The sequence below is a fragment of the Semicossyphus pulcher genome, unplaced genomic scaffold, assembly GCF_022749685.1.
Source record: "Semicossyphus pulcher isolate SPU_LCO1_2020_fin unplaced genomic scaffold, fSemPul1.0.p SCAF_11, whole genome shotgun sequence".
Taxonomy (NCBI): domain Eukaryota; kingdom Metazoa; phylum Chordata; class Actinopteri; order Labriformes; family Labridae; genus Semicossyphus; species Semicossyphus pulcher.
In genome coordinates, this window is record NW_027211615.1 from 669,034 (window position 1) to 693,085 (window position 24,052).

General features: G+C 41.7%; 1 protein-coding gene across 1 annotated transcript; it reads right to left on the minus strand.

Moving 5' to 3' along the window:
- Nucleotides 1-2,493: 2,493 nt before the first annotated feature.
- On the minus strand, nt 2,494-20,963 carry lrfn2b (leucine rich repeat and fibronectin type III domain containing 2b). Its single transcript, XM_069656175.1, has 2 exons — nt 19,579-20,963; nt 2,494-4,470 (listed from the first exon to the last, which is right to left on the minus strand). Exons 1-2 carry the CDS (start codon nt 20,952-20,954, stop codon nt 3,501-3,503), a joined length of 2,346 nt encoding a protein of 781 aa, XP_069512276.1. The 5' UTR covers nt 20,955-20,963; the 3' UTR covers nt 2,494-3,500.
- Nucleotides 20,964-24,052: the final 3,089 nt, after the last annotated feature.

The window sequence follows — 24,052 nt, forward strand, 5'->3', positions numbered from 1 at the left end:
CGTCCTAAATACATTATAACAATAACAAGGAAAGAAACAGAATATTCCGTGATGATTTTCTGTCTGAATCCTCAGGCCTGTCAGTGATGCTGAGGACAAAAGAACAGTGAAGCTGAGAGTCTGTCACTCCTAAACCTCGGCAGGATTCCTTTAAACTGCAGACTGGTTGTTTCCTCTGAGCCTCCGGTAGATTTTCAGATGGAGGCATACCTCAGCCTCAGACAAGGTGACAGCTCATCAAGATGAGTGACTGGTGCCAGAGCAGGAAGTCGACCAACGGAGTGGAAGCAGGGCGGGATGAACAATATATGTTTGCATGGTAACAGCACACAGCCCCGGTAATTTGAGCAGCTGTGGGTTGTGGAGAAATGTAGAGATCATCGTGTCTACTCAAATCTGTTAAAGTGTGCACGGACATAATTAATGCCTGCTTGTCTAAACAGAGTCTGTGGCTCAGGAGAGACACTTTGAAACCTTCTAAACCATCACCTGGTTTAATGTTGACCTTCCATCTGGTCAACTTCCTGTAGATTTGCATATGGCTTGATCCACAACGGTGAGTGCAAGTCAGCTCCTCAATGGACCAGAGCACAAAGAAGACTGGGTTTTGCTCAGATTGGCTGTAAACTGGTGTGAACATTTAGCATTGTTGCTAGGGGCAAATGCTCCTAATCAAAGTGCGTCCACTAAAAGTTTTTCCACTGACAGGCTCAGATTGTTATCCTAAGTGTGTGACAACGTTACAGAAAGGATCCAGAGACCTCATTATTAAAGAGGAAGATGATTCCTTTAATCAATAACAGAAGTTACGTCTCTCTCTTCAAACACACCAGACTCCATTGACAAAAACTGTTTTACTGAGTGACTGGTGCTTTGATGGGTAGTTCCCATCCCACAGAATATTTTTCTAATACACAACAACATTAAAATTGAGGCAACCGATCAGGACAGTAAGTCCTGTATTCTGTGAGGGTAAGTTTCCTTTCTTTGGCATTTCACATTTCAGGAGAGGCATCTTCCTCTTTAACAGAAAGGTCTATCTCTGTAGGGATCCTTTCTTAGACACTTAGAATAACAATCTGAGCCTGTCAGCGGAAACAACCAGAACTTTTAGTGGATGCACTTTGATCCATCAGGGATTATGTTGCAGCCATTACAGCCTGTTTCACTGCTGCAGGATGAAACAATCCAAGTCGTCATGCAGACCCCAAAATACTTACAAAAAAGGCCCAGGTTAATCTCGAATTACCTTTCAGAAGATGCAAGTACATTTGTAATGCTGAAGAAACACACTGACGTCATGCGGCTGTCTCAGGAAATTTTTAGTTTTATCTTTGTAGCAAAAACAACAAATTGAACCACAGAAACATTTTTACAGCTCCAGGTAAGAAATGTGAGCAGCTGCTACTCGTCACCTCTTTTTAGAATGTTCACACATGTTCTAACTGGAGTTTGGTACAAAAAAAACAATATGCAGAGACACTGTACACACGCAGTCATATGAGAAGTATCACAAACAGTCATTCAGACACGTGAGGAATGACAGCATGAATGTACACGAGACTGAACGGTCTCAGGGGTCATCTGCAGCAGAAACATGCAACACCTGACGATAAAAGCAAACAGATTCATCTTGTTCGATAGAACGTCTTTGACAATGAACTTAAAAAATCATTAATTTGAATTCATTTGTAAGTTGGTTTTATTTTTTATCCCTAATTATACCCACAACTCCTCCAGATGAACAAAGTCTGCAGGAATCTTATGAAGAAATGAAGGTTTGCAAAAATGTGACGTCAACCATTAAAAAGAAATGCATTCATACAAAATGATGGAAAACATGACAAAACAAATCATTGGACTTTTTGAAAGGGGTTAGGCAGACTCACGAACTGGACCTGTACAGTTTAAAGGTTGATAAATAAACAGTGTGTTTTCCTGTTTGATATAAACTGGGTTAAAGTTAACTTAACAATCCACACCGATGCCTTCATGTGGTGAGATGATGACCTATCCTGTCTCAGAATCAGTTCACTGTGATGAGGAGAACTGCGGTACAGACTGACCCACATTCAAGGTAATTAAAACAGCCATGACAGGTTTGAATAAATGAGCGTTATATAATAATTACTCAGCTTTTGTGCCTAAGTTTCCTTGCAGCTTGATAGCAAATGTTCTGTGGCCCAGAAGTAGTCACTGGAAACGAGAAGTGGATTTAGCCTCAGTAGTGCCTAAGACCTGCATGTCCAGTAGGGGGTGACTCCACTGGTAGAAGTCTATGAGAAAATGGTCCTACTTCTATCTTGATTTATTCCCTCAGTAAACATTTTCCTAATGAGTTTATGGTCTCAATCTCTAGTTTTAAGTCCAAACTAGACCATAAAGCAGGGGAGGGTTTAGCGCGGGGCTACCTGTGATTGACAAGTGCCTACCTGGAGACCTTAGAGCAGGGGTATCCAATCCTGCTCCTGGAGAGCTAACACCTCACTCTGCTCTAGTTCCGGCCTCTCGCCTAAATATGGTCACATGGCTCTGAAAACCAAGATGGCGACGGCCAAAAGACCAAATTCTTGCCTTTAAAACAGTAACTAACCAGTGTGTGTTTATGTCCATTTCTTCTTTACAGTCAAATCGCCTGAATATGTTGTCTCAGAATGCTTGGGTTTTGTGTGTAATGTGTGAGTTCCTCTTTCAAATCTTTGTGTTGAAATTGAAAACAATAAAATTTATAAAAAAAACGTTATTTTGCTCCCTGGCCAAACTAATGTACACAAACTTAACCTAGCTAATTGTCTTTAATTTGGCATGTTTTAAAGAATGAACCACTTCTTCACACACGTCAGAGTTCAGGAGATGATGCTTCATAGTCTCTGCAGTCACATAAGATCTGATCAGCATAAAGAATAATTGAGTGACCCCTCAAATATATACTCTGTATAGAAAGTAAATATATTCACATACAACTTTTTCTTTTTTCTTAAATCTTAAGCATCACACATCTACATATATATATTTATATAGTGCACCGTTCAGTCAGAGGAGATACACTGCATCGGGAGGTCACTGACATGAGGATGAATTTACAGCAGAAGATTTCATATGTTCACCTGGACACGCCTTAATGCTCGTCAAGACAGAGACCAGTGTTGTGTTTGACCAGCAAAATAAAAAATATAAAACTTTAATTTCATTACATATTTTAAATTTATACACAATAATAACAGTCCATGGGCATGACCTCATATTCCTGTAAAAGACAGCTTTCCCTTCAGCTGACCAGCCAGTTGAATCCGTCTCTGTACATCGAGTGAGTCAAAGGTCTTTGTCCTGACTTTTGTATTTGGCTGTGACTCATCGTGTCTCTGAGTCTGAGCGGAGGAGGAGAAGGGATGAAAACGAGTGTGCTTCATGCAGGACAAAGGCTCTGAGACCAGCAGGTCTGTCTTGGCGTGGCCGTGTGTTCGGGCAGTGTTTGACAGTGTGACGGTCCTTCATCTTTCCTACACAGTACTCTCCATCACCCAGTCGGCGCTGTCTAATGTCCCCTTACTCCCGCCTGTATCCCCCTCCTCCTCGCACTGCAGCAGCATCCCATTCACAGACAGGCTCCTTTTAGTCCAGATGCTGCTGATTCTGCGAGGTTTGTTGCTAAGCTGCGCGGCCCCAGCGCTCGTTACGTCCCCCATATCGAAGGACTGACTCCTCCTCGGCCTGGCGTCCAGCGGGAGCATGAGGAGCCGGCTGAGGCTGGAGTCCAGAGTCCGGCCCAGTAGCGGCTCTCTGTCTGTGCGCGGTTTCCTCGTCACTGTCGTTGAGGCGCTGCCGGAGGCTCCCAGCTCACCCTGTGTCCCCCGCAGGTCCAGTGAGGTGAACGCCCCGAGGAGGTGGTCCAGGTTGGTCCGGGGCTTAGATTGAGCGGACCTCCAAATGTTTGCAAGAGCACTGTTGGGGCTGTACGAGCCCCCCGCCAAGGAGCCTGAGGAAGAAGAGGAGGAGGTGAGGCTGCTCTGGAGGGAACCGCACTTAAACTCCACCACCTCATCCTGCAGGGTCACCTTGGCCTTGACCTTCGGCTCTGGCTGAGGCTGAGACTGGGGCAACAGGAGTCCGTTCTGCCCCAGTCGCCCCCCATTGGTCTGAGAGTGTGTGTCACTGACACTTGTCAGCTTCCCCACAGGTGGCTCAGTGTCTGCAGCCTTGTATCGCACCATGAGGATGACGATAAAGACGAGCAGTGTGGCTACAATGATGCCCCCCACCACCAGGATCATGGTCCCCCCCAGCAGCTGGCTGGGCAGAGACCGGCACTGTGGGTAGTTGTCCTGGGTGAAGAAATGGGTGCATCCCACCACGTTGGTGGCGGTGAGCGTGGTGGCCGAGTCGTCCCATGCGGCTAGCACACACAGGTCGTAGCGAGTGCCAGACACCAGGTTAGTCACCAGGAAAGCTTTGCTGGAGGCTGGAATCATCCTGCACAGAGACATAGACACAGCGAGAGCTGCATGTTAACGACTGAGTTCACATAAAGACAGCTTCCTTTATCTCGGCTTAAATCTCAGTTGACCATTTGAACCCTGCAACAGAAATGGTCTGCTGGTGCATACATTGGTACCCTTTTTTTTTTACTTATTGTGATGTAATTGGGTAGATTGTTTTCAGAAGCATCACATGCGATACACCTGTACAACCTAAGATCAGCTTATGTACTTCAACCAAAGTCTTAAAATGGTTTCATAAAGAAAGAAAATACAAAAATCTGACATGCATTTTTATCCAAATTTGACAGTTGTGAGTACAAAAACATAAACCAATGTTATTTGAAGTCTGTACATCTTTTAGTTTTTAAGATATTTCCATAACAAAGAGTCAAATATTAAGAAGCAGCTACAGTAAATGAGCCGTTTTAAATTCAATGAACGATTGTACCATCAGTATCACATGCACATGTAGACCCAACTAACTGCAGCAGTAGATACTGAAACCTCTTTTACAGGGAAATGTTTCATTAAAAAAGCCACAATTTCTATCTGCATTTGCTGGAGTTTGTCTCCACAGATAAGTCTCTCCGGATGCTGCTGTAACAGACAACCAACAGTAATTGGCTTTATTTCCCAGAGCCATCTGTCTTGCTGCAGGGAACAGAGGGTCCGCTTGATATCTGAGCTCTGGAGCGGTCATAAATAAATAGGAAAACCCAGGGAAGGCGAGAAAGAGCGGCGGGGGAGACACATTCTGTGGGACGCATCAGGAGTCTTTGTGGCAAGAAGAACAAACCAAGAGACTGTGTCAGGTGGTATCAAGCTGTAATGCTCTGTGTGTGTGTGTGTGCTGAGGAAAGAAATGTTTTCTTCCTGTTTCTACAACTACCGGCAACTCGTTGAGGTGTCACAGAGAAAGACAGCCCGAGGCGAGCACCTCTGTGTCCAGCTGCAGAGGACTGTAGGTCGTACTGATGCTGCTACACTCACACCTGCTGTTTGATCGATATGACTCGTTCATCTCCAGACACCATTTCCCCTGCAGGGATTCACATCAGACATGAACCTGATATTCCATCCTTCAGGCAGACTGTGGGTAGAACGCTGGTAGAGTTGAGAATAACGTACCACTAAAATAAATCTTTTTAAAAGCACATGATTATAAACTGTTCACGATGCAGAGTCAGTCTCATATAGGCTCGTATTGTTTCTATGTGTCCCTGTAAAAATAGCATCCAAAAAAATCTGGGGCAGGGCCAGATTAATCTACTTAGAGGCTAAGCTAATTAGCTCATAAAAAAGTTGCAGTACCATGATACCAGCGAACGATTAACACTGAAAATGACTGATAAGTTACAGAATCAAACAGGGGTCCAAGTACCCCAACACACCTCACATACACATGTGCGGCACTTTTAACCACACAGCTTCTCTGAGACTGTGCTCAGAGAAGCAGGTCAGCCTAAACACAACTCATGTGTACATTAGACTGACAAGAACCTCCAGAGGCCAGTTCAGTTATGACTCACGTCTGTCAGGAGTGAGGGACGAAGGAGAGAGATGTTGAAATAAAGACAAAAGAGTATTTAGTATTTACAGGAGACCTCCAGTATATTTTAATAGTTGTCGAGGTTGTTTTTGATTGTAATCTTCAATGATTCTGTCCCAAACACAATTTGTAAAGTATTCAATTAATTCAATGACAATTTAAAGCTGTAAGCAGTGTTAGACAGGCGCTCACACCTTTGTGGGATTGTGTTGTAACTGGGGTGTCTTTATTGGACACCGAGCTGTCGATACAGCTCTGAATTCTCATGTGTTTTGCAAACTGCACGAAGAAGATTTATGTCACCTTCTGTATCCACCAGGTGGGACTACAGAACACACAGTAATCATGCTTTGTATTCCTACAGAAAGGGTAAATTACACCCAGAAAATGTCATGACAATCGAATGTTTGTCACAGAAGCCCTACTTTCTCTCACCACTAGGTGGTGCAATGGCGATGACTGAATGTAGGCATGTAAATGTATTTGGGCTGGGCTTGTGAAGTTTGGGGCAGGACCCTGTATGATAGAGTTACAACTTCCTGTTTGTTGGTGAAACATCAAACTTCGGTGTGCTGCAGCAGCCACGCCCCATCACCAAAACTCTTTTAATCGTTAGGTTGTTTGAAACAGGCTGACCAAGTTTAAGTTGGATTGGATAAAGAGCCTAGGAGCAGTCTGTTTAAGTGTGACCCCGTAACCACAAAATAAACCTAGTTTTCACAATAAATTAAAAATGGCTGACTTCCTGTTTTCTGCTTTTGTAGATTCTATCATGATTCACATGCCTTCCACATGTCACATACATAAAGGTGAAATGTCCTGCTGAACTATTTAAATATGGCACACTTAAACTTTACAGTAAACTGCATTGCCTTGCATCTGTTATGTGTTAAATTCTGAATACTATATTTCATATACACTACCAGTCAAAAGTCTGGACACACTTTCACATTCACTTGTATGAGAAAATCCAAACTTTTGTGGTAGTGTAATTTGTACAATGTGCCTATAAGCTGAACTGTTTCATATTTGAATGTTTAAAACTGTTCATACCGGCACTGTTATGTCGAGGATACAATCTGGCTGCTAGTTTAGCTGCTAAAAAGAGAAATTGTTATGTTCCATGCACAAATATGCATGGTGGAAAACGTTCTTGCTTAAGTCTTTATAGTTTATTATTGTGTGAATTGGAATTTTAACGTGCCACCCTAATCTGAGTCTGTGCCCCAGCCTGCCCCCCCATTATACATTTTCTAGAACAGCCCTGATTATTAGCAGACTGAGGACTGGGCACAGCAACTTAAGACAATGTAGACAATGTAATGACATAGAGACAGACAGTGGAACATATCATGGGAACATGCACAGAATATAGAGTGGGGAAATCATATTCTGACATCCTGCTCCTTTTATGGGAGCCGTTTGTCGCATTCAATCCTGAGACCAAGATCAGATATTAGCTTTTGGCGCTCCTGACATGCATGCTAAGATTCGTGGGTTTTCGAGCATCCCTAACAACAACTTTCTTTTTCACATCAGGACATAGACCTTTTCTGCACTGCCATGGACACGCCCTTCAACGTTAACTCCCAGTCTCTACAAAACAGCATCTTCAAGGCCTTAAGGCTTTTTGAATCACGTTTGAAGTATTTCAAAGTCTAAACAATGTACATTTCTGTCGGCAGTCAGTGCAGCTATGGCTATAACGAACATTGTTATGTAGATGTGTTCAGGGACCGAAATTTGGAGTAGATTGAACATTGTAATGTTGAGTTACAAGAACTTCTTGTTTTATGGCGAAAAGCTGAAATTTGCAACAGAAACTCAAGATTTAAAAACATTTTTAAGGTTAATTTCTTTAAGTTAGGACGGCCAAGATTGTAAAGAGCCTAGGAGAACTTTGTTGACCACCCGGTTTTGATAATGGCTATAAAAGTTTATTTTTTTTGTATGAATCAGATTTTACACATGTAGACCAAACCTACTCTGGGAGCATTTTCAAACAATCATTACGTCGCAGCCATTACAACCTGTTTCCCGGTTGTCATCAAAAGCAATCTACTTTAGTAATTCCAAAACTGTTTGAATCCGTTTGTCACATGATATCCTCAGTGTGATTCTAGTGTGTTCAGCAGGTTTGAATCTGTTCTTTTTTCTCTAACGGGCCAGTTTTCCTCACATACTTTACAAAAGGTCATGCAACAGAGATCTTCAGTTTGCTTCCTCCCAATGATTCACTACATCTCAAACAAAACAAGCTGTTTGCTAATAACAAAGTTCCTCCTCTCAGAAACTTTACACAGTTCATTACTTCATTATAATTGGTTGCCTGGGATTGGGAGGGAAATTCTTCAGCCTGGCTGTCTCTCCTGTGTCTGGGTCTAATTGATTTCAAGTTGTCTGCATAGACAAGCTAATTCATTTAACTCACAAGAATAAAGCCAGAGTCCAGAGAAACCTACACCCATGCTTATCATGGGAGATAAAAGTTTTTCCCGCCCCTTCAGGCTGCAAAAGGCAATTTGGAGAGTGTCCTGCTCGGCTCGCAGTGCTGGTGTGAGGCCCCAGCATGAATCCGAGTGAAGCAGGGAGGAGACGGAGAAGGAGACGAGCTCTTGGCTTCTTTAAGCTGTGAGAGATTTTTAGTAACACTTTTAATATTCACTTTCCTCAGTTCTAAGAAAGAGCTGGACAACAAGCAGATATTTCCTCCAGGCTGCATCTTTCCTGCACACCAGCTTGAACCTTTTCCCAGTTTAGACGTGATGTATTATCTCGATTGATTTTTAAGGCGTCTTAGTCTGGACAAATACAGACAAGGTCAGGCCAAATGCTCTCCTGCCACACTGACTCAGCATAAACATGGGCTGGTGCTGGGAGATTTGATTATGCTTATATAATCAAAATCCCTAATGTCCTCGCAGTCTGCAGCTGTGCTGTAAAGGATTAAATGGGCCGTGACATTTTTCTGTCTGTGTCTATACCCTCCAACATCTCCTGGCATCTATAAAACATCCCTCAGTCTAACAGGCCTGTGGTTTGTGTTACAGTCTCTAACTGGTATAACAGCGTAACTCATGTAAACCTGCAGGGAGCCTTCATTAGAGACGCATGCCATGAATATGCTCCTCTGCAGCTTACATGAAGGGAAATGTTCAGAAACAATCAGCAGTGCTTTCAGAATTAATTCAGGAGCTAAAGCTGCATTAAAGCTCCTGTGAGCAGTTTTTCGCTGAATGAAACAGACTGAAACTTATGACTACTCTCTATGACCTCCAAAAGCAAACCAGACCATCAGCGACACGGTAGATTATTTCTATATAGTTATTTTTAATGCCTGAAAGTGCTGAAGGGGGGTTGGTGTCAGACAAAGCGATTAACTGCACGCTGCCTTTGTTTACATTTTCCAGGACAAAATGTACAGTGAGTGATACATGAGACTGTTAAAGAAAGCAGGAGGAGATTTTTCAACACTGACCGAAAGTTTCTCATAGGGGCTTGAAATTATTTATTTAAGCCCGCTGAGAGCAGCAGAACCAACTGAACACAACATGTGACCTTATTAAGTCAATGTTTGAGCTACAGTTGTGATTAACATGAAAACCATGGTTTACTGTCACATTGTCAAACGTACTTTAAAAGAAGAGCAGGTAGAGTAATAGTCTTTAAATCAGTAATTATTATCTATATTAAGTTTGCTAACATTAGCCACCCTGAGACACTGAGACACTGATCATACCAGAGCTAACAAGGCTGGAGCAGCAAATCCACTCATTTTAAGAGGTTTTCAAAAAGGTACAGAAAACAAGTTAAAGTTATTCTTCATCCTTTAGTTTCTCCTGCTAAAATGTGTCTGTGTGATAATGGTCACAACCAGCCACAGTGCCGACAGAAATATGCCCAGATGCAGACGTAAAGGATTTAATAAAACAAAAATCCAACTGAAGATCCAACAAAAACAGGCGAAAACACAAGGAGCCGGGTAATCCAAAATCCAAAATAATACATAAGCAAACTCAGGAAGACATAACTAGGGTTTGCACAGACAAAGACAATGAACCAGCCACGAGACAGGGGAGCACAAAGACTAAATAAACTTAGAAGGTGAGGCTAATCAGACACAGGTGAGACAATCAAGGGGCAGGTGAAAACAATCAGGGCACACAAAGGTAGGAAGTGGACCAACACGAGAGACAAGGTGACAAAGTAAAACAGGAAATGATCTAACCAAAAAGACACAAGTGAAATACTTAACAAGACTAAATACTGACAAGAACACAGAATAAACTAAATACAAAACTAAACGATGAAAACACATGACAAGGGACAAAGTGACAAGGTAAAACTAGAAATAATAACTGAACACCGAAATACAAGACAAAACCAGAACTAAACTAGAAACTCATGACACCCTGCACTCAAAGAATTGCAGTATTTTTAAACCTAGGCACTATAATGATAATAATTCTGGGAGGCTTCATTTTGTTGCTGCTGGTCTACTGCTGCCTCCATTGTTGGTTTGTTTATTATTGTGTGCTTTACAAATATTGTGTTGGATTTTAACTTACCAATTAAACACAAAAACAAACAATAACACAAACAAAGAATCTGACTGAGTTGCAGACAAGCAGCTCCCATGGGAGGTAAAATGATTGTTTTTATCAATGGAGTCTGGTGTCTTTGAAGAGAGTGATGTAACATCTGTTTCTGGTTTAAAAAGGCATTTTCAAAAAGGTCTACTTCTGTAGTGCTAGGAACATTTATATTTCATAAATTAAATATTTTATTTATATTTAGTTTAGAAAGACAAACAGTTGAGAAAGGTTTGAGTTGAACAAATACAGATCTGGAAGAAATGAAGAGACCACTGCAAAAAAATGTGTTTCTCTCTGGTTCTTCCATTTATAGGTTTGTGTTTAAAATGAACTATTGTTTTATTGTAAACAACATTTCTCCTCCTTCAAATCAAATATTCTCATTTAACTGGTTAAGAACCCAAAAGATGGTTTTCAGAGCTCGAATAATGCAAAGGAAACAAGTCCATGTTCATGTTTAAACAACAGAATACTAATATTTTAACTTAGGAAGAGTTCACAGATCAGTGTTTGGTGGAATAACTTGGTTTTTAATCACAGCGTTCATGCCTCTCTGCATGCTCTCCACCGGTCTGTCACAGAGCTGCTGGGTGACGTTAGGCCGCACCTGGAGCAGCTCGGCTTTGTTCGATGGCTTGTGACCATCCATCTTCCTCTTGATCCAGAGGTTTTCAATGGGGTTCACATCTGGATTGGGCTGGTCATGACATGAAGACAGAGATGCTGATTAAAGGAACATTTGGAGTGGTCTCTTACTTTTTTCTGGAGCTGTATATAGTGTGAACATTTTGAGAGATCATCTGTAAAGAGGAATTAACCACAGCAAAAGTGCTAAGATTTGAAAATGTAGTCTGATTAAGATGTCAAACATGGTTTCTGTCATTATAGTTAGTTCTTATCTTGCTGATTTATGTCCAAGCGTTCATTTTTCTGACAAGTTCACTTTAAATTAGTTATTTGATGCTATAAAAAGGGGGCGTGGCCTCATGATTAATGGCTCTGTTGACAAATGGGGCTCCTGCAGCGTTCTGTTCCCGAGTAGCAGAGTAGAGGAGGAACAGCGAGAGGAGACGTAACTAACACTAAAACTACAGTCATTGAACTTTCCATCAGCGTGAATATCTGCTTCAGACCGACACAAGAAGCTGTTCTGCTGCAGACTGAGCCCACCTGAGGGCTCCAACACGCCAAGGACACCTGAGAGCTCCAACACGCCAAGGACACCCGAGGGCTCCAACATGCCAAGGACACCTGAGAGCTCCAACACGCCAAGGACACAAGGTAAAGGTGTGTGTCGGATAGAGGAAGGGGCGGGATGTCAATACACACATCTGTGAAGGTTCTCAGTCATCCAGGTCATGGTAATTCTCAGATTAATCCAAAAGGCAACTGGACGTGAAGTTTTTGAAGACGTTTCACCTCTTATCCGAAAGGCTTCAAATACAGTGTTGAATTCTCTGCCCAAACAGCTGAGATCACACTCACTCTCAGGATCATGTGAGCTTAACGGCCCATCAACACCAGTGGGTACTAACGACTCTCAGTGAACTGGGTTCACAGCTCAGACTAACCACTCCCCCCTGATTACACATCTATTAGCATACTAATGACCTACAAAGGCTTATATTTCTAGCTCTGTCCACCAGTCAGTTAGAACTGAAGAAGCCTTTCGGATGAGAGGTGAAACTTCAGTTTGCCTTTTGTATTTAGCGTTTCAGCACATTATTCAGAGGTTCATAGTAATGAGATGGATTTAAATGAAAGAACTACAAATAGTAGTTTGAGTTACTCTAAATTCATACGCAAAAAAAAAGCTCTTGTGCTGCAAATTCACTCTGTTAGAGAGCGACGGTAACCACTCCAGGATCTGTAGAGCAATGTATGAAGCTACAACAAACTTAAGAGTGGATTTTAAAGCAGATACTTTTATTTTTTTTCTCAACTCAAGTAACTGTAATTATAAAGTATCAGTAGTTAAACTTCTTTGTTCTTTGTGTTCTTCTTTGACCGTGCGTCCTTCCTTTGATTATACAAACTTCACAAACTTTGGAACATCACATTAGTTCACTCTTCAGGAATAAAAGCAGCCTACTTTTCTGCCTGACAACTACACATTTTTTAAGGTCTGCTCTGTTCTGAATGAGCTCTCTGGGCCCTCAGGCCTTCACAGTAACTATGTGCCAATCGTGGAGCCGTGATAACACTGTCCTCCTCCAGCTGCAGCGTTTGAAGAGGAAACAGCTGACGACTGTGAGCAGCAGTGGCACACAGCTGAGGGTTCGTGGATCCTTTGAATGGCAGCAGCTACAGGCTAATCTCCAAACTTTTACTCTTATCTAAACTTCTACAGAGTCGTCTCCACTCAACTCTCCTGAATCCAACTCTGCTTTCATGATTCAAACTGTGAAACATTTCAGGCTGCTTCAGAACACTTCACAGAACAGAGGCTGCACTTATTAAGGTAGAACCTCACATTCTCACAGCAGCATTAAAGCTCTGTTTTAATCCCTGCAGACTCACTGCAGCACTTTGTAACATCGTTATAGGTCCAATAAGTTCCTGCTCTTATCCGCCTCACATTCAAATCAAGGCATCTTCAGCAGACACCATGAGTGAGGTTTAATGTCCCTGCATTTATTTCTATAATTAGAATTTCTATGATTATTATTGTTACCTGTAGCTAAGCCACGGACTGTTTAAGTGTGACACAGAATGAACTGTTAAAATGATTCTTTGTTGGAACATAACTTACGTAACTTCATGTAAAGTAAAGTGAATATTTGCATCACTAGCTATTAGAGTGAGAGAAAAACCGCTAAAAAATCATCATACATCAATATTCTTTTCTGATTTTTTTTTCATAAATCACTTAAACAACTTCAGACCTGCTCAAAACTACCAAACATGCAATCATTTTCAGAATTTTAACCCTTTAAATGCCAGTTTAATTATTTGAATTATTTCATTATTTATTACAAAAAAACACAAAAAGTGAATTATTTTCCATATTATAAATAGTAGGGAGATGGGGCTTTGGCGGTGATTAGAGTCTTGGATATGTCAAAGATTAGCAACAAAATTGATTTGATTGCATTAGTATTTTTCATGTAGTATCAGATACTCCCTCTGGACACCTTCGTGGCAAAAATGTACACGTACAAAAAACTGCTATAAAATCATCATACATCAATATTTTTTTCTGCTTTTTTTTTCATAAATCACTTAAACAACTTCAGACCTGCTCAAAACTACCAAACATTCAATCATTTTCGGGATTTTAACCCTTTAAATGCCAGTTTAATTATTTGAATGATTAATATTTATTACAAAAAACCCACAAAAAGTGAATTATTTTCCATATAATAAATAGTAGGGAGATGAGGCTTTGGTGGTGATTAGAGTCTTGGATATGTCAAAGATTAGCAACAAAATTAATTTGATTGCATTAGTATTTTTCATGTAGTATCAGACACTCCCTCTGGACACCTTCGTGGCCAAAAGTGCCTCATTGACTTCCATTAAAACCACATTTTTTAATCTCGCTGCCATTACAGTATAAAACCATGCATTCTGTAATGTCAGCATTTCATTTTGAAGATAAGTAGTGATATTTGACATTTTGACTGTATTCCACCATATTCAACCCTTTTCCCATTGTAGGCCGATGCATGAAATTCTTGTATTTTTATACATATATATTATGGAGCCATGTGACTATCAGGGGGCCCCGAGAATGGTGTGTGTGTGTGTGTGTGTGTGTGTGTGTGTGTGTGTGTGTGTGCGTGTGTGTGTGAGAGAGTGTGTAAATCTGTAAGCACGCACTGATCATTTCAGGGGTCAAAAAAGGGCATCTTTTGAGGGATGTGTTTCATGTGTCTTTGAAGAGGTGCTTATATACATATCCAAGACTCTAATCACCGCCAAAGCCCCATCTCCCTACTATTTATAATATGGAAAATAATTCACTTTTTGTGGGGTTTTTTTAAATAAATAATTAATAATTCAAATAATTAAACTGGCATTTAAAGGGTTAAAATCCCGAAAATTATTGAATGTTTGGTAGTTTTGAGCAGGTCTGAAGTTGATTAAGTGATTTATGAAAAAAAAATCAGAAAAAAATATTGATGTATGATGATTTTATAGCAGTTTTTTGTGCGTGTACATTTTTGCCACGAAGGTGTCCAGAGGGTGCAAAATGCATCACGAGAGTATAAAAGACATGTAAGAGTAACAGACATTGGATTTCAAAAATTTAGCTAAAAAGAAAAGTTCCTGCAAAAATTCATGCCAAAAGCTGTAACGCAGCCAAAATGATCGCCAAATCAAAAAAAAAAGTTGAGAAAAATGTACAAAAATGCCCGAGGAGGGCATAAGAGTCCGCTATCTCGTTTGAACTGGCACACAATAAATCTTGGGATACATTGGGCCACAAAGGATGCACCCTCTGAAGGAGCCTTCAAATGGAACAGCCTTCGACGCGCTGGCTTTCATTAACATGTTACGCCCTTAAATATTCCTGGTTCGGAGGCCTCGCCCACTGAGGTCAAACATGGAGAGAAGAAACACTGCCAAGAAAAGAAACTTTTCCGAGATGTTAATCGGCATCCTCACATCTGAGGTGGAGCAAAACAAAGATGTGCTTTTTGGCAGTCTTAAAGGAGCTCATAAAACGCTGTGTGGAAGAGGATAACGGAGGCAGTCAACAGCGTTGCCGTACAGGAACGGACTCCGGCTGAGTTTTGTATGTTTAAATGTTTCAGAGCCAGGCACCAGCAGTATGTCGGCCAGGTCTCCTCCCCAGAGCGGTCCCACTGAGCCAGACCCACCGAGTCAGGCTGCCGAGAGCGAGCGTGTGCCCTCTGCCCCCCGACCTGGATCACCTCCAGCTCATCGCATTCACAGCACTGTGAATTAATTTATGCTTTATAAAGGTTTTTCACAGAAATTCGGGACTGATCACGACCCTATTGACTCAGGGGCAGAGCATGAGAAACACACACAGCTCGATGTCATCACTGCGCTGCAATATTAAACTCTGGAAACAAGTAGATTTCATCACTTGATTTTTAAACTGTGATAAAAATGCAGATGGATCATATCTCCGACCCAAGCTGTCTCTCCCCCTTGTCGTATAGGATCGTCCCATAGTGAAAACCTAAATGCAGTCTCTCTGACACAATCTGTCTGTATTTCAGCGCACACTACAAACGCATGAACTACGTTTACACAGCTGCAGTGACATGAGAAATAAATAAGATTTTTTAGAGACACAGCAGAGAAATGTTAAATCAGACAGGAGAGAGAGGCCGGTGTTCTCTCTGTACCCACTCGATTGTTGCTGTGGATACGGAGAGAGTGGGAGATGCTTAATGTGGCCCAGGACACGTGCATTCACACTACCAGCCGTATGTGGATAAATGTGTCCCAGACCACTGCATGTGGCCTGAATGATCGGATCTGCGGAATGTGTCTTCAATTTGTCCTGGGAGCGTTCACACTTGTACTTAAGGCTGTCCACTTGTGATCCAACCATGAAAACCACATGTTAACACCAGGGCCCGTATTCATAAAGCTTCCCAGTACAAATAGTTGCTCCTAGTGAAGAAATTCTAAGAAAACTCTTAGAATCGTGACGTTTTCTAAGAATTTCCCCTTAAAGTTAAGACTAGATCCTGGTAAAGATAAACGTTATTCAGAAAGCACCTCAGCCCTTAAGAGAGCTCCTAAGGTGAGAAACTGTTAGGAGTAGTGAGGAGGACTTTTAAGAGGCTTAAGAGTTTCTTAAGCAGAGAAGAAAATGGCGGAAAGACGGAGAGATAGGAGAAAAGTTCTCAAAACACTGAATAACAATACCTACCTGATGCGAGTTCGATACTGTCGTTCCCTGTGAAACCTGTTGTTAAACCATCATCCATCCTTGGTCCCAGTGTGAATTTACTTTCATGGCTCCTTCTGTGTTTTTGGTCCTGTTGTTAGTTTGACTTTTAGTTGGACCTTGTTATTTCCTTTTGGATAACTCGTGCAAAGTAAGCCTTTTGGTTTGCCTTGTTTTGTGTTTAGTAAAATAAATCATCCTAAGGCTGCACCTGGGTCCTCTCCTCTCCTCCTCCCTTTGTTAACACACAAACCTTGACACAATTGGCCTCTGTTTGTGTTATTTTGTGAATTTTGCTGATTTAAATACTTGGCTCAGATTAAACACATTTTTTCTGTAACACAAAATAAGACAACAAACTAACCAGTTGATGGACCAGCAACTCTCATGTACTGTAAATCACTGTTTTTGTCAATGGAGTCTGGTGTGTGTGCAGAGAGCGATGTAACGTCTGTTTGATGTTAAAACAATCATCTTCCTCTGTAACAAAAAGGTCTATCTCTGTAGGGATCCTTTCTGTAATGTTGTCACACACTTAGAATAACAATCTGAGCCTGTCGGTGGAAACAACAAGAACTTTTAGTGGACGACCTTTGACCCATCAAGGATTATGTTGCAGCCATTACAGCCTGTATAACAAACGGAGCAATTTTAAAACTCTTTCAAACTTTAGAATCATTTGGACTCTAAATATGTGAAAATAAGCTTTAAATATACCTGAATTTCCTTTCAGAATGAGAACAGACACTAGGTGGAGTTTAGACTGAAGCAGCACATGAATGTAGAGAGACTGGGTGTTCTTCTGGGAGCTTATTAGTACAAGTACGTGTAATTTGGCATGGAGGAGAAAGAATTGATTGAAGTGACAGCGGAACATTTTAATTTATTTCACTGTTCTGCCACCTGAGTCTCCTAAATGTGAACATGTGCACATTTTCACTTCAGGTTGGTTTTTATGTAAAACTGGACACAAGCTGATTTGCATGCACAAAGTGTTTGTCATTCAGGCCCTTAGGGACTCACTTTACATCAGCTGTCATTTCTATAAATACTGTGCAGCTCGGTGCATATGGTGTTGGACAATTTGCATAAAGTAAATAGTGTCTATTTAATTATACAACCTTTCTACATATTTATATTAAATATGTGGATTTCCTGTTTAATGCAGGAACACACTATATTAATGCTGCATAGAATTAATGACATTACATTTCTACTTGCTGGAGTCATACTGTATAATTAGGCAGAACACTGTAAAACATTCTTCCTACATTATTACCAGCACAAACAAGAAATACATTTGCCTCATAATGAAGGGAAATATTGTAAATAAAGGGTGATCCCAGCCTTGAGGCTGCGCTTCTAAACATCTTGTTTTCCACGGTATTGAAAGAGTAACCGATTTAAATGGCCTCAAGTAATTGGATTTCTTTCTGGCTGGTTTCACTTTCGTTTTAGAGGCTGTGATGGTAGAAAACAAGCCTCAGCTAATTCAGTTTCATCCCCATTAAATTCTGCTGGATTGACAGAAACCCCGGCCTCCTGAGCACAGAAATCCCCCTGTCCTACTGCTGAGCGTAATCGAGCCAAATAAAGCACAGCACTGATCTTAGTGAGGGAGACATCATCCAGAGGTGTTTCTGCTGCTCTCAAACAATCTGATCGGACATACAGACAGGAGGAGGATGGATGGATCCCTTTGATGTGACAACATGAGTGTAAAATATACCAGAAAACAAACCTGTTATAAATCAAACACTGCACCCTGTAACTAGACATAATTAAATGTTTGTCCATGTTAAATATCCAGGGGCCAGTTTCATAAAGAAAGACCCAGACTGTGGTCGGATCAAACAAATAGGCAGCCTCCAAATAGATGTCAAATTTAAATCAGTTAACAATTAGTTATAAAAACCAAGTTAATATCCACTGCACAAAGCCGTGTGTTTTTTTAATCTATCTTAACCCTTTTGAAAGTAAATAAGCTGAGCAACTGCATTAAATAGCTCCTTAAATCCTTACATCCAGCAGAACATGTTTGCCCTCTGGAATAATTAATTACATGGACAATTTATTGGAAAAACAGAGTGTAAAGATGCACAAGAAAAGCATCTAAACCTCACCGCGGTACAGACGTGTAGCAGAGCGGAGATGCTGGGACTTCTTAATGTAACTATGCTAATTAGCCCACGTCTGCTAACTCGCTCCTTTTGTGGTCAAAAACAGTTTTTGCTGTCTTCACTGCTGCAGATTTCCAAGAGGTTAGTTTGCTCTCCTTATCTCTTTACCCTCTTTTGACTCTATCATAAACATTTTTAGGATGTTTTGCATGTTTTATTTTGTGCCATTTAGCAAAACTGGTCAGCGGGGGTCGCTGGCATGGCTATGCTTTTAGGCTTAGAATAAGTCAAAGTACGGTATTTTTAAGAAACTGTCTTAACCTTCATCAGACTAAGAGCAAAAGTCAGACTGGTATAATGCTGCCGACCAGTCTTCAATATCTTTGTGAAACAGGACCATATTTGGCCATATATAACACTATCTTAAGAAGTTTAAGCAAACGTATACTAGAAATGGATACTAGAAAAAGTGAAGCCAATGGGGAAGTGCCTTAAACCTGCATTCTCTCTAATGGCCAGCAGGGGACAACTCAAATTGCTTCTTAAATACAACAGGGTGTTCATTTTGTTAATTATGAGTGCATTTATGTTTAAATAGATGATAAATCAGGGACCACAGCAACCTGTCAAGCATGATAGAGGTTGCTTCCTGTGCTTCCACCCTCTCTCCCAAATGTGGTCACTACTGGCTCCACAAACCAAGATAGCAACACGAGGCTTCGAAACATTCTTTTTTTGTTGTTGTAGATTTCCAGGTTTGTTGGCTGTTCACCACCATAAGCGCCACTTTCACATTACACATTTCAGAAATTTCGTGAATTTACTAAGCTGAAGTTTTGAAGAAACCAAATCGATCTCCAGTCAATTAACCAATTACCTACTTACTATATTTTTGGACATGTCAAGAATTCCCCAAAAAACTACATTTCAATCTTGATAAACAAAGCATGCATATGTTTACCTGTAGATCAGCACCTCATCGTCAGAACAGTTGTACTGCAGCTGGTACATCTTCACTTTGGGAGCTGACTTGCTGACTGTCCATGTGACCAGCGCTGAAACAGCTGTCACCTCAGAGACAGACACAGTCCTCTCTGGTTGGCTCTTGGGAGCCCCCTTGCTGATCCTGGTAGTCCCTGTGATATCAGAGAGGCGTGACTTTGGTGCCCCTGGTTGCCCGGTGCCGTTGCTGAGGTGGGGGAGCTGGACGATGGACACTTCCACAGGAGCGGTGGACTCCCCGGCCACGTTAGCAGCAATGCAGGTGAAGGTGCCGTAGTCCTTGGAGGTGGTGATGGTGATGCTCAGGGTGCCGTTGTTGAACACTGAGGTCCGGGAGGAGTTGCCAAGCAGCCGATCATCAGGAGAGATCCAGTGGATGGTAGGGGAAGGGTCTCCCGTTGCTTCGCACCTTAGGCTGGCCGTCTGGCCCTCCAAGACCAGCATTCTGTGGGTGTGCTGGGTAATGAGAGGGGGCTGACACACAAACTCCTCCTCCTTCAAATTCCAAAAGTAGCGACCCTTCAGGGCAGGAGGGGAGGCACAAGTCTCCAGGTCATCATCTCTCTCAAGCCTCCGCAGCCACAGCATCTCACAGTTACAGTGCAGTGGGTTCCCACCCAGGCTCAGAGACAGCTGCGGAGCATAGGGGGTCGTCAGGATCATAGAGTCCTGGGCGCGAGCAAAGATGGGGTCTGGGGGTAACTTCTGCAAGCGATTCGAGGTTAGGTCCAATCGCGCCAGCCTTTCCAGGTCCGTGAAGGTTCCCTCTGGAATAAAGTCCAACAGATTGTGGTCCAGACTAAGCTGGTGCAGGTTAATCATCTGGCGGACCGAGTCCCAGGGCAGAGAAATCAGGTTGTTGTAGGAGAGATCAAGATCCTCCAAGGCAGGTGCAAGGTCCTCAAAGGCCTTGTCATGAATGCGTCTCAGTTGGTTGTTGTTAACGATGAGGTGCTGCAGGTTCACCAAGCCTCGCAGGTCATCAGGGCCCAGCTCCATCAAGCGGTTGTTGTCCATATGAAGTGACCGCAGAGTTTCCAGGTCACCAAAGGAGAAGGGCTGGATGTAGCTGATGGTGTTCCTGGAGAGGGTCAGGTCCACCAGGTCAGTCATATTGGCAAAGTCCTGCTGGGTAATGCGGAGGATGTAGTTGCCTCCCAGTCGGAGCTCCACCGTGCTGCGGTCAATGTCCGGAGGCACGAAAAGAAGGCCTTTGGAGGGACACAATGTCCCCAGGGACTCAGACAGATTCTGACATGAACAGTACTTGGGACATGCGTGAGTGATCATCACTGTGGCTCCCAGGACCAGCAGGCAACAGATGATGTGGTCCATGGTAGAGTCATACAAAGGAACCTATGTGAGAGACAGAAAAATAAAGACAGATGAGTTAAAAGGAATCTTTATCAGATTGTTTCTTTAACTTTTTCGTCAATACAACACGGCCCCTTTGAACTTAAAGATCTGAGATGGAGCATGAGGCCCAACGATGTTCTTTGAGAAATGCTAAAAATCTTTTCAATATTTTCCCCCAAACATTTGTTAGATGGAAACACTTTTAACGTCTGTTTGAAATCTTTTTCTTAATTCCCACAAGAATCAATAAACAAAAGGCAGTTTGGGTAAAAATAAAACCTTTACCCTTGGTTGAATGTAGGCATATTAGTTTAATTTTGTATTTAAGTGTTTATAGAGACACCCTTGCTTGACACCCTGATTCACAGTTAACCTATCTGTTGTCTATCTGCATATGATTTCAGAATCTGTAAGTGAGAGAGAAGATTTGTGGTTGGAAGCGTTCTGGTTTTTGTTTGTACTCAGGAATATTGACCGATTGCATCTGAGTGAGCTTTGGTTGCGTGCAGGAAAAAGTCTGTGTGGAGAGTTTGGCAGAAACTACTGGCCGAGTATAGATAATCTGGTCATTGATGTTGTCTCTCATATCCAACTCCATTCTCACATCTTAAGTTCCCAGTCAGGCCATAAACAATGACCAACTGTAGGAAGAGGAAGTCTCGGCCTAGATATCTGGATATCTGCTGGCTGGACCAAAAGTCCTGAAATGTGGTGCTGTTGGCTCCTTAGGCTAAACCCTCATCAGATATCCTTTTCAAGACTGACGGTGTAGAACCAATTCAGCTAAGGTTGTTTGTCAACAAATATTCTGCAGACTCTTCTTCTTCGCCACCACAGTGAGGCAGAGGAGGGGACACAGGACGAAGAGCAGGGTGTACACCTCGTCTGACTGTTTGGCACTTTCAGCTTCTGGAGGCCTTTTGATGGATGCTTGTGAAAATGCCTTCACTGATAGCATACCAAGATTTATATGCAAGAATATGCAATGTATAAAATAAGTATTATGGTGCTTTAATACAGCTGTTAAAAGGATACTTTCAGTTACTGTGATGATGTGAATGCTTTTAGTGTCAAAACAGTAGTCATCTCAAATTCATTGTAGCTTAGTTGTGGAAAAACAATGGCCGACCCTAAAATGCCGTTTGAGGTAAAATGATGTAAAAGTGATGCAGAATCTTGTTTTTTTAGCTGTCTCAGTCAAAACAACTCTCACTCATCTAGGTGTTGCTTTTGGTCCGTCTCTGTGCCTGATCAACTGCATGCTGCTTTTGTTTACATTTTCCAGGGCAAATATTTGAAGTGATTGATACATATGATGCATAATATGTTGAAAACCAACACTTAAGCATGTACAGGACAAATCAGCAGAGATAAGAGGTATGGCTTTATCCACAGGGGGCGCCAAAATCAACACAAGCAAAAGTTCAGAGCTCGCAGTAGCTTTGAACTCGAAAACCTGCTTAATATTAAAGACATGATTGGGGCGGCTGTGGCTCAGTGGTAGAGTCGGTCGTCTTTCAATCGGAAGGTCGGAGGTTCGATCCCCAGCTCCGTCAGGCTACATGTCAAAGTGTCCTTGGGCAAGACACTGAACCCCAAATTGCTCCCGGTGGCATAGCCAACGGGTATGAATGAGTTATCTGATTGACAGTTGGGCACTTTACGTAGCAGCCTCTGCCATCAGTGTGTGAATGGGTGAATGTGATATGTAGTGTAAAAGCAGCTTTGAGTGGTCGCAAAGACTAGAAAAGCGCTATGTAAGTACAGTCCATTTTTTTTTTTTTTACGTGTATGTCATTATTTCCTCAGGTTTCTTTTGAAACCCTGGACGTGTTAATGAGGAATGCAGGTTGCACTGTTGATTGGACACAAAGGCGTTCTGCATGATGCATTTCCTCTGGTAGTCTTCAATTATCATCCTGCATGACCTCAGAGATGTGCCTACAGGCTTTCCCATGTTAATGGCCAGGATCTACTGCCTCAACCTGGAGTGCCCTCGTAATATGAAGAACTCCTTTGAGTTTCTTCAGAGGCTCATCATGGGAATAAAGACCACTACTCAGCAAGAATCCATGGACTCAGAAATAAACTGCTCAGGTACCGATTGTAAACAAGTGAAGTCCATCCCAAGCCCAAACCCAGAGGAATGTTGATGAATGAACTCGGACATTGTTCTTTACACAGACATTGCTGTTGGGTGACCTTTTCACTATGGCACTGGTCAAGTATCTCAGTTTGCCTCATAGTATACTTCCACCTTTTTTCCGTCTGTGTACAGCCCTATATATCTCTTTGGGTAGGCATGCTAAAGAAGGATGTAATGTAATGTAATATGTGCGTACATGTTTAACGTTTTTTTTTTTTTTTAATAAATGTATTTTAGAAAAAATGAAGAGCTTGAATTCATTGTTGACTTTAAAGCACACTTGCAATTGTCAGTCAAAATAACTCTACACAGCTGTAAATTAAAACAGATGTGAAAATGAAATCCACCTAGCTTACAGTGTTTAGTAATATAAATGTAGTTTGGTTATTTGAACTTAAAAAAGAACTGGTCATTTTGAGTTTAAACGATAGAGAAATGTGTGTTGGCTTGACTAGGTAATACTGTAATGTGAAAACATTCATTGTGTTAACTTGTGTTAAGTGAAACAACACGGTTTTTAAAGTTTAACATTCAGAACTTAAACTTCAATATTGAGACAACTACTGGATTGTAGTTAAATCAACCTCTTGAAGTTGAAACAAAGCTTGAGTTGAGTTTAACTAGCATTTTCTAGGCAGCAGGGGAACTTTTCCAAGTTAAACCAGCTTGAAACGTCTTACAGTGTTGGACTATTGCAATTCACTTTTCACCTGTGTGAATAAAACATCTCTGAACCGGTTACAACTAGTCCAAAATGATGCAGCCAGACTAACTAAGCTAACAAAGTTTCTTAGCCTTCTTTACATTGCCTTCCCATAAAACTCAGAATACATTTTAAGATTATCGTGATCACCTTTAAAGCCTTGCGGGGACAAGTACCAGCCTATTTCTCAGATCTCCGACAGCCCTACAACCCCAGCAGGTGTCTGAG